Source organism: Neophocaena asiaeorientalis, unplaced genomic scaffold, assembly GCF_003031525.2.
Source record: "Neophocaena asiaeorientalis asiaeorientalis breed wild unplaced genomic scaffold, Neophocaena_asiaeorientalis_V1.1 scaffold606, whole genome shotgun sequence".
NCBI lineage: Eukaryota > Metazoa > Chordata > Mammalia > Artiodactyla > Phocoenidae > Neophocaena > Neophocaena asiaeorientalis.
Genome location: NW_020173687.1, coordinates 12,365,619 through 12,378,798, shown reverse-complemented (window position 1 = coordinate 12,378,798; position 13,180 = coordinate 12,365,619). Strand labels below are relative to the sequence as shown.

The 13,180-nt window shown below is 49.7% G+C and overlaps 1 protein-coding gene across 5 annotated transcripts in view; it reads right to left on the bottom strand.

Annotated features, from left to right (window-relative positions):
- PREX1 (phosphatidylinositol-3,4,5-trisphosphate dependent Rac exchange factor 1) overlaps window positions 1-13,180 on the bottom strand; it is a 197,954-nt gene that overhangs the window by 69,824 nt on the left and 114,950 nt on the right. For 3 of the 5 annotated variants that reach the window (XM_024750367.1, XM_024750368.1, XM_024750369.1), the window contains one exon: window positions 6,292-6,453. In XM_024750367.1, the coding sequence (XP_024606135.1) occupies window positions 6,292-6,453 (162 nt within the window). Of the gene's footprint in view, window positions 1-2,336; window positions 2,488-2,513; window positions 2,751-4,088; window positions 4,276-6,291; window positions 6,454-13,180 lie in introns of those variants that run through there. The other 2 variants (XM_024750371.1, XM_024750370.1) reach the window with 2 other exon arrangements.

The following is a 13,180-nucleotide window of genomic DNA, read 5'->3' as shown; positions in this document are numbered from 1 at the left end:
CCCCGGAGGGTCCCCAAATCCGTGCTCCTCTTCCGTCATAGGCATGGAGTTTCAGCTGGCACATGGCTGCCCAACCACAGACTCCACTTCCCAGCATCCCTTGTGCCAGGCGTGGTCACGTGACCACATTATGGCCAGTATGCCTCACTTCTATATCATTTCCTTGAGAAAACTGCCTCCCTCCCTTTCCTCTCTTCCCTCCTCTTGCCATAGGCTGGAAGATGGCCACGGTAGTGGAATACAACGTAGCAAAGGACGGAGGAAGGCGTTGGAAGGGACCAGAGTCCGAATGGAGCAGAGGTGCCCCACCCCAAGCCTGCATCACTACTGAGAAATAAACTTTTATCTCATTTAAGCCACTGAAGTCTCTCTTTCTTACAGCCGCCAACTTTAAATACTTGATGTACTTTTAAATACATCAAGATAAGGTTGGAGGCCCCATCCACAGGTGGGCAAGGGGGTGCCTCTGACATTTAGGCCCAGGGGGTATTATGCAAAAGTGGTATTTTAGGGGAAATTCATTTCACCAACCTGCAGATCACAACAAAGAGACATGATGCTACCTCTGCCTGGAAAGGAACCTGGGGAGGAAAGAAGGAGAATTCTTCATAGAATCTCCTTCCCCAGACACTCAACGCCCAGAAGTGACAAGGCGTTCATACCCCAGAAAGATCTGCTGACTCAATTATTTCTGATACCCAGTATGGGAAACTGGTTTTGGCAACTCAGAAATCAGGCTGTTTTCTAACTGCCCACTGCAGTCTCCCCAACTGCTGTCAGAGTCGGTTTGCTCTGTGCCCACAGGCCGGCTAGAAGCAGCAAATCCATTTGCCCAATGGTGCCAGAGACCCTCTCTGGGGCCCACTCGGGGTCCTGGGAAACCAGCTTCTTTGCAATCAAGAGCTGTGCAGCCCAGGACAGAAGCACACACCCGTTAACAGAAATCACAGCCTGGACGCTTGCGTGCCACAGGCAGATATGTGATGCCCACAGCACAGCGACCCAGCGAGGTAGCACCCCTGCTGCCCTGGGGCTAGGGGATGAAGAGCCCCTTGGAGCCCCAGTATCCTTGCAAGCAGGGAGAGTGCGAGTCCCTGGTAGATAAGACTCCATCAGTGGCCCATGGGCCAGCTCAGAGCACAGAGCAACTCGACAGTTCCTTCGAGACCATGTGCTTCCTGTCTCCTCCACCTCACTCATGTCCACTCACCAGCCCTTCCAGGCTCCAAAGGGAGATTTTGGCTGCTTGTACAGTAAGTCTCCTACATACGAATCTTCAAGTTGCGAACTTTCAAAGATGCGAACATGTGTTTGCATGTCCAATCACATAACTTAGTTTTCGTGTCTGGCGTTATCTGTAAAAGTTGGGTACCGGGCTTCCCTGGTGGCGCAGGGGTTAGGAATACGCCTGCCAGTGCAGGGGACACGGGTTCAAGCCCTGGTCTGGGAAGATCCCACATACCGCGGAGCAACTAAGCCCGTGCGCCACAACTACTGAGCCTGCGCTCTAGAGCCCGTGCTCCGCAACAAGAGAAGCCACCGCAATGAGAAGCCCGCACACCGCAAGGAAGAGTAGACCCCATTCTCTGCAACTAGAGAAAGCCCGCGCGCAGCAATGAAGACCCAACGCAGCCAAAAATAAATAAATTAAAAAAAAAAAAAGTTGGGTACCTAGGCTAACTTTGTTGGACTCATGAACAAACTGGACTTACAAACACACTCTTGGAATGGAACTCGTTCGTATGTACTGTATATGAACCTAGTACCTGGCCCAGCTGTAGGGCCCAAGAGCCTGGAGGTCACACAGACCTAGACCAATGTCAGGGGATGGCAGAGAAGAAGCACACCCGGCCTGGGAAGCTGCCTCCCTGGTCTTGGCCAAGGACCACCCAGCAAACTGCATCTGAAATGCCAAGGACACTACAGGGGGAGGCCCCTTCCACCCCAGGCCTGCTAAGAAGCCCAGCTGACACTCGGTTTCCCCAGAATCCTTGAACCCAGGTCAGGGGTGGTGCTAGGGATCAGATACACAGGGAAGAGGCTGAGCACCAAGGTGTCCACCAGTCAGGGCTGGAGTCCTCTTTCAGACGGTGCAGAACTGAAGTGGTGACATTCAGAGAAGATGACAAAAGCTAACACAGGCACAGGGCTCACCACCCACCAACTCCAGTTCTAAGGATCTTACAAAACTCCATTAATCCTCACAACTCTCATTTTACAGAGGAGGAAGCTGAGGCACAGGGCAGTGAAGTGACTTGTTCAAGGTCATAGAGATGGTCAGTGAGTGAGCTGGGACCTGAACCCAGACAGGTGGTCCCACCATCCTATCCACTCACCTCTACTACCCTGTGCCGCCTCCTAGAAGGTAACCTGAAGGTGTTTTTATGCAGCTGTTGGTCTAGAGCAGGGGTCTTCGACGGGGCGAGAGCACAAGGCATCCCAGGGAGGGTGGGAAGAACATACAAGAACTTCTGTTTATGGTCCTTGTTTTTAACGGTCTTATGTCTCCTCACCCCTATTTCCTTCTGTCCCTCGTGGGTGAGTGCAGTTGATGGTCTCTTAAAGCAGGGCTTCCAGAGCCAGCAAGAGTGGTGTGTTCTATTTCTTTCTTATTAAGAACATGCACTTCTTTTTATGACAGTGAGCTTCTCACGAAAGTCTGCGGGGCCCAACGTCCGGAGTGTCCCTCTGCAGGAGGGTCAGCCCACACTGGTATGAGCCCTAGGCAAAGTTGCATGATGTTTTCTCATCTAAAAAAAAATGAAGAAACAAGTCCTGCTTTGCTGCCACGGCTCCTTCTGACGTTTATTGAGCGTTTACTCTGATCCAATAAAGAAAGCACCGTTCTGAGCGCTTTGCATGTATCCACTCCCTGAATCCTCAAGTGACCCGTGGGACATCCTGCCATTAGCCAGACTGTACAGATGAGGAAACTGAGGCAAAGGTACCCCACCAAGCAGAGGGGGTGGGCTCATACACTCACATCCACAGTATGGCAACATACTCCCATTTACTTGTGCTCAGTAAAATGGATTTATGGATTAACTTATCCGGTTTTAACTAAACCAGTCCCACAACTAAAAAGGACAATTGGCTTACAGAGGATCAGGCCAAAAAAAAAAAAAACAACCCAGAGATTGGAGATCAAACTAATGATGCAAGCCCAAGCGCACAGCAAGAAAGTGGCCAAGAAAAGACTCCCCCTCCTCCAGAAATAAGTCCCTTGTCAGCCATATTCCAAGAGAGATGACAGCCCTCTAATCAGATTGGCAAGAGGTCAAACAAAAAGATTAGAAAGCGGGCTTCCTGGTGGCGCAGTGGTTGGGAGTCCGCCTGCCGATGCAGGGGACGCGGGTTCGTGCCCTGGCCTGGCCTGAGGTTCTAACTACTGAGGGCATGAAGCTATTACAAGCAGCTTCACTGTTAAACAACATTTTTTCTAGCTAGAATGTATTATTTTCCCAAGTCATCTTGAGGATTAAACTTAAAAACCTTTCTACTATACAGAAAACCATTTCACATTTTCCAAAGAACATTCATGTTCTACCCTTCGCTTGACCCTCACAATGACGCCAGGAGATAACTTCAGAGATTTCTGAAATTAGACAAGTAGGGGAAAATGAGGCCAGGAGAGTAGGACAAGCTTGCATAAGGCAGGATAATCTGTAAGTTAAAAGGCTGGGGGCTTCCCTGGTGGCACAGTGGTTAAGAATCCGCCTACCAATGCAGGGGACACAGGTTCGAGCCCTGGTCCGGGAAGATCTCACATGCCACGGAGCAACTAAGCCTGTGCGCCACAACTGCTGAGCCTGTGCTCTAGAGCCTGCAAGCTACAACTACTGAGCCCATGTGCCACAAGTACTGAAGCCTGCGTGCCTCAAGTCTGTGCTCCACAACAACAGAAGCCACTGAAATGAGAAGCCCATGCACCGCAACAAAGAGTAGCCCCTGCTCGCCGCAACTAGAGAAAGCCCACGTGCAGCAATGAAGACCCAATGCAGACAAAAATAAATTAATTAATTAAATAAATTAAAAAAAAGAAAAAGGCTGGGCACCAAAGCCAGGACCCTGCACGTCAGTTTTCTCACCTGTAAAATAGGGATAACAACTGCCCTCTCTTCCAGCGTTGAAAATGTGTAATAGGTGCTCAGTAAATTGTCAGCAATTCTTACTCTACGTCACTTTATTTCCTACTTTACCCAGCGACAGAGATCAAAACAAGGGCCACTCTCAAACTGCAGATAGTTCAGGGTCAACAAGGACCCCAAAGACCCTTAGTTCCTATTTCCCTAGGCCCTTACCAGGAGGCATCTGGAAATCACTTCTGCTCTGGCTGCCAAATCGCTTGCTTAATACTCTCTCCACAGGGGCTCACGTGAGAAATTTCCCTTCTAGCTGGATGCCAGGAAACTCTGTCACCCAGAAGAACTGCTCAGCTTGTTCCTTTTTTCACAATGAATGTTGAGTAACTTCGGTGTCTTGCTCTTTTTACCTTGGCTGCCAGGAAGCTCAAAGCCCAAACAGGCAGATGTTTAAACGTGTCCACTCTATGTGCTCTTTAGGTCAGCATATTTGCTGAAAGTGACCAAGTTGACGCACTTCTGGCCAATGAGTTGGAAAGGTCTCTGGGAAAGGTTTTCCTCCACTAGGGAGGAGAGCTCCCCCTCACTGCCCTGGCCGAGCCCCTGTCTCCTCCTACTTTGGAACACATGATGCCTGGAGCTGCTGCCATCATGGAACCATAGAGGGGAAGGCTGAGAGGATCACAAGAAACCAAATCAGAGCTCTGACATCATGAAGGTGAAATGTGATTCCTTAGAGGACACATCCTGACACAATTTTCAGGTGCAGGAACAGAAACCAAGCTATGCATTTTAAGCAGAAAGAAATGAGGGCCTTATCCAATCCTTGGAGGGGTTAGAAGAGCCTAGAATCACAGCTGCCAGAAAAACCAAGAACACTGTAGAACTGGCCCTCCAGGGAAGCCAGTTCTCCTCCAGGAGAATCAGACCACCACCTGTCCGAGCTGATATTCTAGGGAAATGCTGCCCAAGCTGCTTCCAGGCCCTCAGAAGCTGTTGCCTCAACTCTCAGCTACAAAGCCACCCCATCCTGCTAGATACACACCACCAACAACACAATGGATGCCCTTCCTCTTGACACTCAGAAGCTGGAAACTGGGCCCTCTGCAAATGCTATCACAGAAAGTCAAACACAACCACGGCTGTGCTTTGCTGCACCAACAGCACAAGGGTGGCCTCCGTCCCACTCCTGCTTTCCAAATCTCGAGCAGCTGGATCTGATCTTGGCCAATCATATGCCAAACCTGAGCTACAAAGGAGTCTGAGAAATGCAACTATTTGTTCTCCAGCCGGGCGGGAAGGCCAGGTAGAGGAGAGTGGGTACATGCCAAACACTAATCCACAACACCCACCTCCTCCAGAGCACAGGTCCCTCCCCTCTGCAGCCATACCCTCAACCTCGCAGCTATACAGTCGCATTTAGGACTCCCCAACACAGGGAGATGAAGCGGAAATCCCAAATGCAAACAGTGCCAGCACACCCAAAGGATCTAAGGCAGATGATTCAGAGAATTATCTGCGTCCAAGAGTCGTTCCTCTTTAGTCTTCATCTCCCATTCCAGCTGTACTTACTCGGATATTGACTTTTTTATTGATTCAGATTTTCCCATTTCATTCTACAGATTTTTTAGGACAGCTCTAATAATTTAAGGAAGACACAACAGAAGATCTCAAGAATTCCATCCCTTAATAATCATCATCATAGTAATATCCATACCTATCACTTATTGAGTACCGACTATATGCAGGTATAGATAAGGAAACCGAAGTTCAGAGAAGTTAAGACATTTGCCTACAGTTACCCAGTAAGGGAGTGTCAAAGCCAGAATTCTATCCTGGAGTGAACCCTTAAAAGTTACCCTTGACCTTGGCATCAAAAGCTCAAGGGACACCAGGCAGACAGGCAACATGTGAAGGAAAGTGACTGGGGAGTGGTGGGGATGGAGGAAAACTAGAGGCTCCAGAGGCTGTTGCCATGGAAAATGGGGGCTCAGTGTTACCAATTTTTTAAGAGAAACTTTAAATCTAGACTTTTATGTGGACCTAATTGAAAAATAATTAAACTTTTTTTGTTTTTTGGCAAACACCATGGAGGCCAAACAAAATATGCTACAGGCCAAATCGGGGGCCCAGACCACAGTCTGAACCCAAGTTGTGCACCCCCCAGGCCCGTCCCCAGCCCAGAAGGTTCCTCCTGCCCCAGACACACCTCCCAGCCTTCGATGTGCGACTGCAGCTGCTCCAGGGCCTCCAGCTTCTCCATCTGCCTCTTGGTCTCGTTGATGTTGGAACAGACGGTCTTCATGGCCTGCAGGGCGCTCTGGACCGCGGGGTGGTCGGGGTGCTTGCCGGGGGTCCTCTTGGCGAGTTCCTAGGGTAGAGGAGAGGGCAGGAATGAGGGACATCAACCCAGAGGGCACCAAACAGCCTCCAGGACACCCGGGCCTGAACCAAGTCCCAGCTCTACTCTGGACAAAAGGTGTGATCTGGAGCTGGAGAACATCACTCATTCATTCATTCATTCATTCATTTAATAAATGTCCCCTGAGCAGCTCCTCCACAACAGGCAGTGTTCTGGAGTCTGTGGACAAATTTGTTAATAAAACAGAAAAATTCCTCATCTGGTGGCTATTACATTCTAATAAAGGAGGTGGGCCAAAATTAAGAAAAATCAGTGACAAATATTACAAAGACACATCAGAATGAGGGGCTAGAAGGTCTTGGGAAAGGAGGTGTTCTTTCAAATAGGGAGGTCAAGGAAGCCCCTCTGAGGGGGTGACATCTGAACAGAGAGTCTGGAGAAAGCAAGGGAGAGAGTCCTGCAAAAATCTGGGGGAAGGGCATGCCTGGTAACAGGAACAGCAAACGCAAAGGGGCATGGTGGGAGTGTATGGGGCCTGTAAGGGAAACAGCCAGGAGGCAGTGTGGCTGGAGGAGAGTAAATGCGAGAGAGGAGAAAGAAAGAGACAGAGACAGAGACCAGTTGGCCAGAGAGGTGGCCATAGACACTGCCTCTCCCTAGTCCCCAGTTTTTCTCATCTGTAAAATGGGTACAAAGAACCCCTTGCCTTCACAGGGACGTGGAGGAAACATGTAAAGAGGACAAAGACGCCAGTCGGGGGCTTAATCTGCAAGCCCCTCCCCCACTGTTTCTCACTCTCATCTCGCACCTCACCACCGGCACAGGCTGGGACACTCTAAAGGTCAGGCTGGTCTTAATCAAAGGGTTTCAGCCCCATAGTAAATGTGATGAGAAAGGAACTGAGACGGCAGAGACCAGCTGGGTCTCAAGATATCAGGGAAGATTTTCAGGCTGCGTCACTCAACCGACGCGCCGGCAGAGATAAGTTTCTCTAATCGTCTGGCCCTGACATGCCCGGGTGTTCCAGTATCTCTCCATCTCTCTGCTCCCTCAAAAAATCACAGATATGACACTCCAGTGGGCTGGTTCCCAGTACAGTCCCACATGGGTTCCAGGGCTAGCTCCGCCCCTGGGCGGCTGGGTGACCTCGGGCCAGATGCCCTCCATGCCAAGCCTCAGGTTCATGGACTGAAAACCAGTGATGTGGGGGAGGATGGTGACGATGAGCCTTTACTCTGTGCCTGGGAGGTAGGTTCTGTTATTATCCATTTAACAGAGGAGGAGATGCAGGCTCAGCGGGATGGTCCAAAGGCTCCAAGAAGTAGGAGGAGGAATGTGGATTTGAACCCGGCCATCTGGTTCCGCTCATGGTCATGGTGAGGGGTAAATCAGACACTGCAGGACAAGCAGCTCTGGGGGAAAGTACAGCCTCAGTGCGCACTCAGTCTACGCTGACCATCATCAGTCCTTCCGAAGGATGATACACGTTAGCAGGGCCCGCAGGCCGCAACGGGCCAGGCAGGTGTTGTTCTGAGAACGTCCTGCGGAGCACCAGCTCCAAAAATAGGTCTTCTCTAGTCACTTCACTTCTTCTCTGCCTTAACGTGAACAGCCTCTTTTCTGCAGAGAGGATCCTAATGGCCCAAGGACCAGATGTTCTGTAACATCAGGACCCTGTGGGTTTGCTGAGCACCTGCCTTGGGCCCAGGGACAGACCAGAAAGGAAGCAAGGGGTGGGGAAGGACGGAGCCCTCTCTCTGAAGGCAACTGAGCTGGGAAAGGTGCTCCCAGGGAAGGGGGAGGGAGGAATGGAGGGAGGAAGGAAGGGAGGAAGTGGGGGGTGGGCACAAATAACAGCCCCAAGTGGTGAAAGCGCTCGTGATAAATCAGAGAAGGGGAAGGACAGTGTGGCCGGAAAGCCTTCAAGGAGGAAGTAAGACAGAGGCAGGCCGGTCACTGAGGGTTGAGCTTTTTGTACAAAGGGGACGTATTTCCATTCACTCCTCACTCAACAAACACAGACTGAGCAACGGGTATGTGCCAGAGCACCGGGGTCTGGACAGAGACTGAGACGGCCCTCAGGGAGCTCACAGTCAAGAGAACAGTCCAGAAGTTGAGTATTACCACTAACAGTAATGACGTTAGCATTTAGTGAGTGCTTACACTTTTTGAGCTCACTCAATCCTCACATCAACCCTATGAGGTAGTTATTATTATCCTCACTTGACAGATTTGAGAACTGAGGCACAGAGAGGTCAGGTCATCTGCCTGAGGTCACGGAGCAGACTTGAGCCTGGCTCTGAGGTTAGTGCTCTGAACGTCTATACTATTTATAACCTTTCAGATAGTTAAATAGGAATACTTTCCTCTCTGGTAAATATAATTTATATTATTGATTAAGTGCTAGGTGAAACATCAGGCAAGTGAAGGGACAGAGGGTGAGGGAGGTGCACTGGTCCGAGAAGGTCTCTCTGAGGAGAAGGGCCTCAGGGTGGAGACCTGAATGAAGTAAGGGCACAGGCTACACAAACATCTGTGGGAACAGCACTCTAGGCAAGAGAAGAGCACAAGCAAAGGCCCTGAGGCAGTGAGAAACAGCAAGGAGGCCAGGGAAGCCGCAGCAGAGGGAGCAAGGAGAAGGATGGGTGCTGAGGTTGGATGCACACACCAGACACAGATCAGGTAAGGCCTGGGTGTGGTCTCTGGGTTTCATCCCAAGAGCCATGGGGAGGTGATGGGGGTTATAAGCTGAGGCCTAACACCATCCAATTTATTTAGCCTTTAAAAAACCCCTCTAGGGGCTTCCCTGGTGGCGCAGTGGTTGGCAGTCCGCCTGCCGATGCAGGGGACACGGGTTTGTGCCCCGGTCCAGGAGGATCCCACATACCGCGGAGCGGCTGGGCCCGTGAGCCATGGCCACTGGGCCTGCGCATTCGGAGCCTGTGCTCTGAGGCGGGAGAGGCCACAGGGGTGAGAGGCCCGCGTACCGGAAAAAAAAAAAAAAAAAAAAAAACTCTGACTGCCAAGTGGAAGATGCACTGGAGGGAACATAAAGTGAACGTAAAAGCAGGAAGACTGGCTAGTGGCTACTGCAATGGTCCAGGCAAGAGATGCTCAAGGCTGGAACCAGGAAGCTCTGTGCCCCATTCATCCATCCAGTGAGGCCTCCTGTGTACCTGGCCTCAGGCTGGGCCCTCTGTTGAGGACACAGATGACACAGACACTGCCCCAACTCTCCTGGAGCTTACGGCCTGCTTGTAGACATGTCCACAGACAAAACTACGATAGAAGCCTGTGACCTATGATGCGGAATTCAGTTGAACTCCCCAAAGCACCCCCAGCCCCATGCTCCAATGTAAGTAATTTTGAGCATCTGAACTTCTGTCAAGCCAGTCAAGGCACAAAAGGGGAGTGCAGACAGCCAGCTCCCTGTTTCCTCCGAGTGAGCAATGACAGAGGCTCAACCCGCCAAAGCAGATCCAGCAACCTCTCCTTCTAAAAGCAGGGGGTCAAATGAAAGCCTGCAGACCAAGTCCAACCCACCACCTGTCGCAATAAACGAAGCTTTACGCTCAGTCATTTCCCCGCTGTCCTCGCTTCTTTGTAGCCACAACATCAGAGTGGAATCGTTGCGACAGAGACCATACGGCCTGTGAAGCCTGTAATATTTACTATCTGGTCCTTTAAAGGAAAAGCTTGCTGATCCCTGGTCAAAAGCAACAGAACAGATTCTTAGCTGAGCACAAGGCCACCCGGAATAAAGGCAACATTCCCGTCCACCAGGACACAGGTTCTGATCACTGGGGTGTGTGCAGCTTCCGTTTTCCTTGCCTGTCTCCCCTTTCCCTGGGCTGGAACGTGGACACAGTGTGAACCTCTGAGAACCCAGGGGTGGAAGAACATAAACCCTGGACCGCCTTGTACAGAAATAAAATTACACGTTAAGTCACTGTTATTTCGGGTCTCCGTCACTGTAGCTAAAATATATCCTGATACATGTGACAGATGAGGAAGTTGAGGTGGACCCAGAGGCGAGGTCACTTGTCCAAGGTCGAAGATTGCTAAGGGGTGGAGCCAACATTCCAACCCATGCAGTTGAAGTCCAGAGCCCACGTTTTTAACCACTACTCCATGCTTCTCCAGCCTGTGTCCCTAGGATCCTACCTCCTCCCACCTCCCTCCACAAGTGCAAAGCCCTCAGCTCTCTTATTCTTGAGACTAAGAGCTTTAGGGCCTGTCACACCCTGGGAGGCACTGCCACCACATCCCAAACCCCTGGAAGTTGGAATTTCAGCAATCCTCTACTGATGGTTCCCTGAGGGGCTGCCAACACCCAGTAACTAGTAAAAATGAGAAAAAGGTTATTTCCCTCCTCCGTCTAGCTGCTCCCACCTCTCCTCCTGCCTGAGATCGCTGCTGGGCATGGAGAATTGAAACTGAGCAGGACCTTCTGGCTAGGCTCCTGGCTGGGCCAAAACTGAGGGGAAGGTATTGGCTTTGGTGTCTTGGTTCACAAGGGAGTGTTGACTCCGCTGTGCCCAGCCACAAACTCAGGGCCCATTCCTGCCTCTGGGCCTTTGCACTTGCTGTGCCCTTTACTGGCACACTCTTTCTCCAAATCGTAAGAGATGGTACAGTACTGGCATAAGGATAGGCATATAGGTCAATGGAAAAGAAGTCAGAGTCCAGAAAGAAATCCTTACATTTATAGTCAATAAATTTTTAACAAGGTGCTAAGACAATTAAATGGGGAAAGGACAGTCTTTTCAACAAATGCTGCTGGGAAAACTGGGTATCCACATGCAAAAGAATAAAATTGGACCCCTTCCTCACACTACACACAAAAATTAACTCGAAGTGGATCATAGGGACTTCCCTGGTGGCGTAGTGGTTAAGAATCCACCTGCCAATGCAGGGAACACAGGTTCGATCCCTGGTCTGGGAAGATCCCACATGCCATGGAGCAACTAAGCCCGTGTGCCACAACTACTGAGCCTGTGTGCCACAACTACTGAGCCTGCGTGCCACAACTCCTGATGCCCACACGCCTAGAGTCCGTGTTCCGCAACAAGAGAAGCCACCACAATGAGAAGCCCGTGCACCACGATAAAAAGTAGCCCCCGCTCGCCACAGCTAGAGAAAGCCCGTGCGCAGCAACGGAGACCCAACACAGACAAAAATAAATATTAAATGTAAGAGCTGAAACTATAAAACTGTTAGAAGAAAACAAAGGTGTAAATCTTTTTGACCTTGGGTTAGGCAAAGCATTACTAGATATGACACCAAATATATAGGCAACTAAAAATAAATTAGATAAACTGGACTTCAGCGAAATTTAAAACATTGTGCTTCAAAGACTATAAAGAAAGTGAAAAGACAATCTACAGAATATGTAAATTATATATATGACAAGGGACTTGCATCCAGTATATACAAAGAACTCTCACAACTTAACAAAAAGACAGCTCAGGGCTTCCCTGGTGGTACAGTGGTTAAGAATGCACCTGCCAATGCAGGGGACACAGGTTTGATCCCTGGTCCGGGAAGATCCCACATGCCATGGAGCAACTAAGCCTGTGCGCTGCAACTACTGAGCCTGCACTCTAGAGCCCGCGAGCCACAACTACTGAGCCCACATGCTGCAACTACTGAGCCCACGCACCTAGAGCCCGTGCTCCACAAGAGAAGCCACCGCAACGAGAAGCCCGCGTACCATAACAAAGGGTAGCCCTCTCTCGCTGCAACTAAAAGGAAGTCCACACACAGCAATGAGGACCCAACGCAGCCAAAAATTTAATTAATTAATTGATTGATTGATTAAAAAAAAAGACAACTCAATTAAAAAATAAGCAAAGGATTTAAACAGACATTTCTCCAAAGACGATACACAAATGGCCAATAAGCTCATGAAAAGATGCTCAATATCACTAGTCATTACAGAAATGCAAAGCAAAACCACAATGAGACACCACTTCACACCCCCCAAAATGGCTATAATCAAAAAGACAAACAATAACAAGTGTTCTTGAGGATGGAGAGAAACTGGAATGCTCACACAGTGCAGGAGAAAATATAAAATGGTGCGGCAGCTTTGGAAAAGAGTTCGGCAATTCCCTAACGACAGCCGGATTTAGCCACACCCGAAACCATCTAGCCACTTACTTTTCAGTTACATGGGCTCTTTTTTTTAAGCCTGTTTGAACTAGTTTTTCCATTCCTTGTATTTCAGAGTCTCTACTGCTTCACAATCCCAGAGAGACTGCAAGGACCTCGGAATCCCAAAGGTGTCCCCAGTCAGCCCCAGACAAGCATAAAATATGGGTATCTTCAAAATTAATGGAAGCTTGAGCTGCACTACAAAAGCCTCACATGTAAAAGGAGGGAGGTGAGGAGGCTCCTGCCCAGTTCAGAACTTAACACAATGTCTTAATAAGTTACAACAGAGTCAAGTTCAAAGGAGACAGACTATGGTGTTGAAAACCCTGGAATCCGCATCCAAGGTGGAACAGCTACATGAACTTACAGGGCTTGACCCTGAGAACAGTATTTCTGGAAGGAACCCAAAAGCTGCTTGTTAAGAATCTTGGGAGAACCACAAAACTAAGAAGAAACCCTCTGGACCTGCAAGACCTCAGAGGGTCCAAGTGGACCAAGTGTGCACATCTGTGAAATGGGATCACCATCAGATCCTAAGGTTGTTGTGTGGATCGAATGGAATGATGAATGTAAAAGTGTT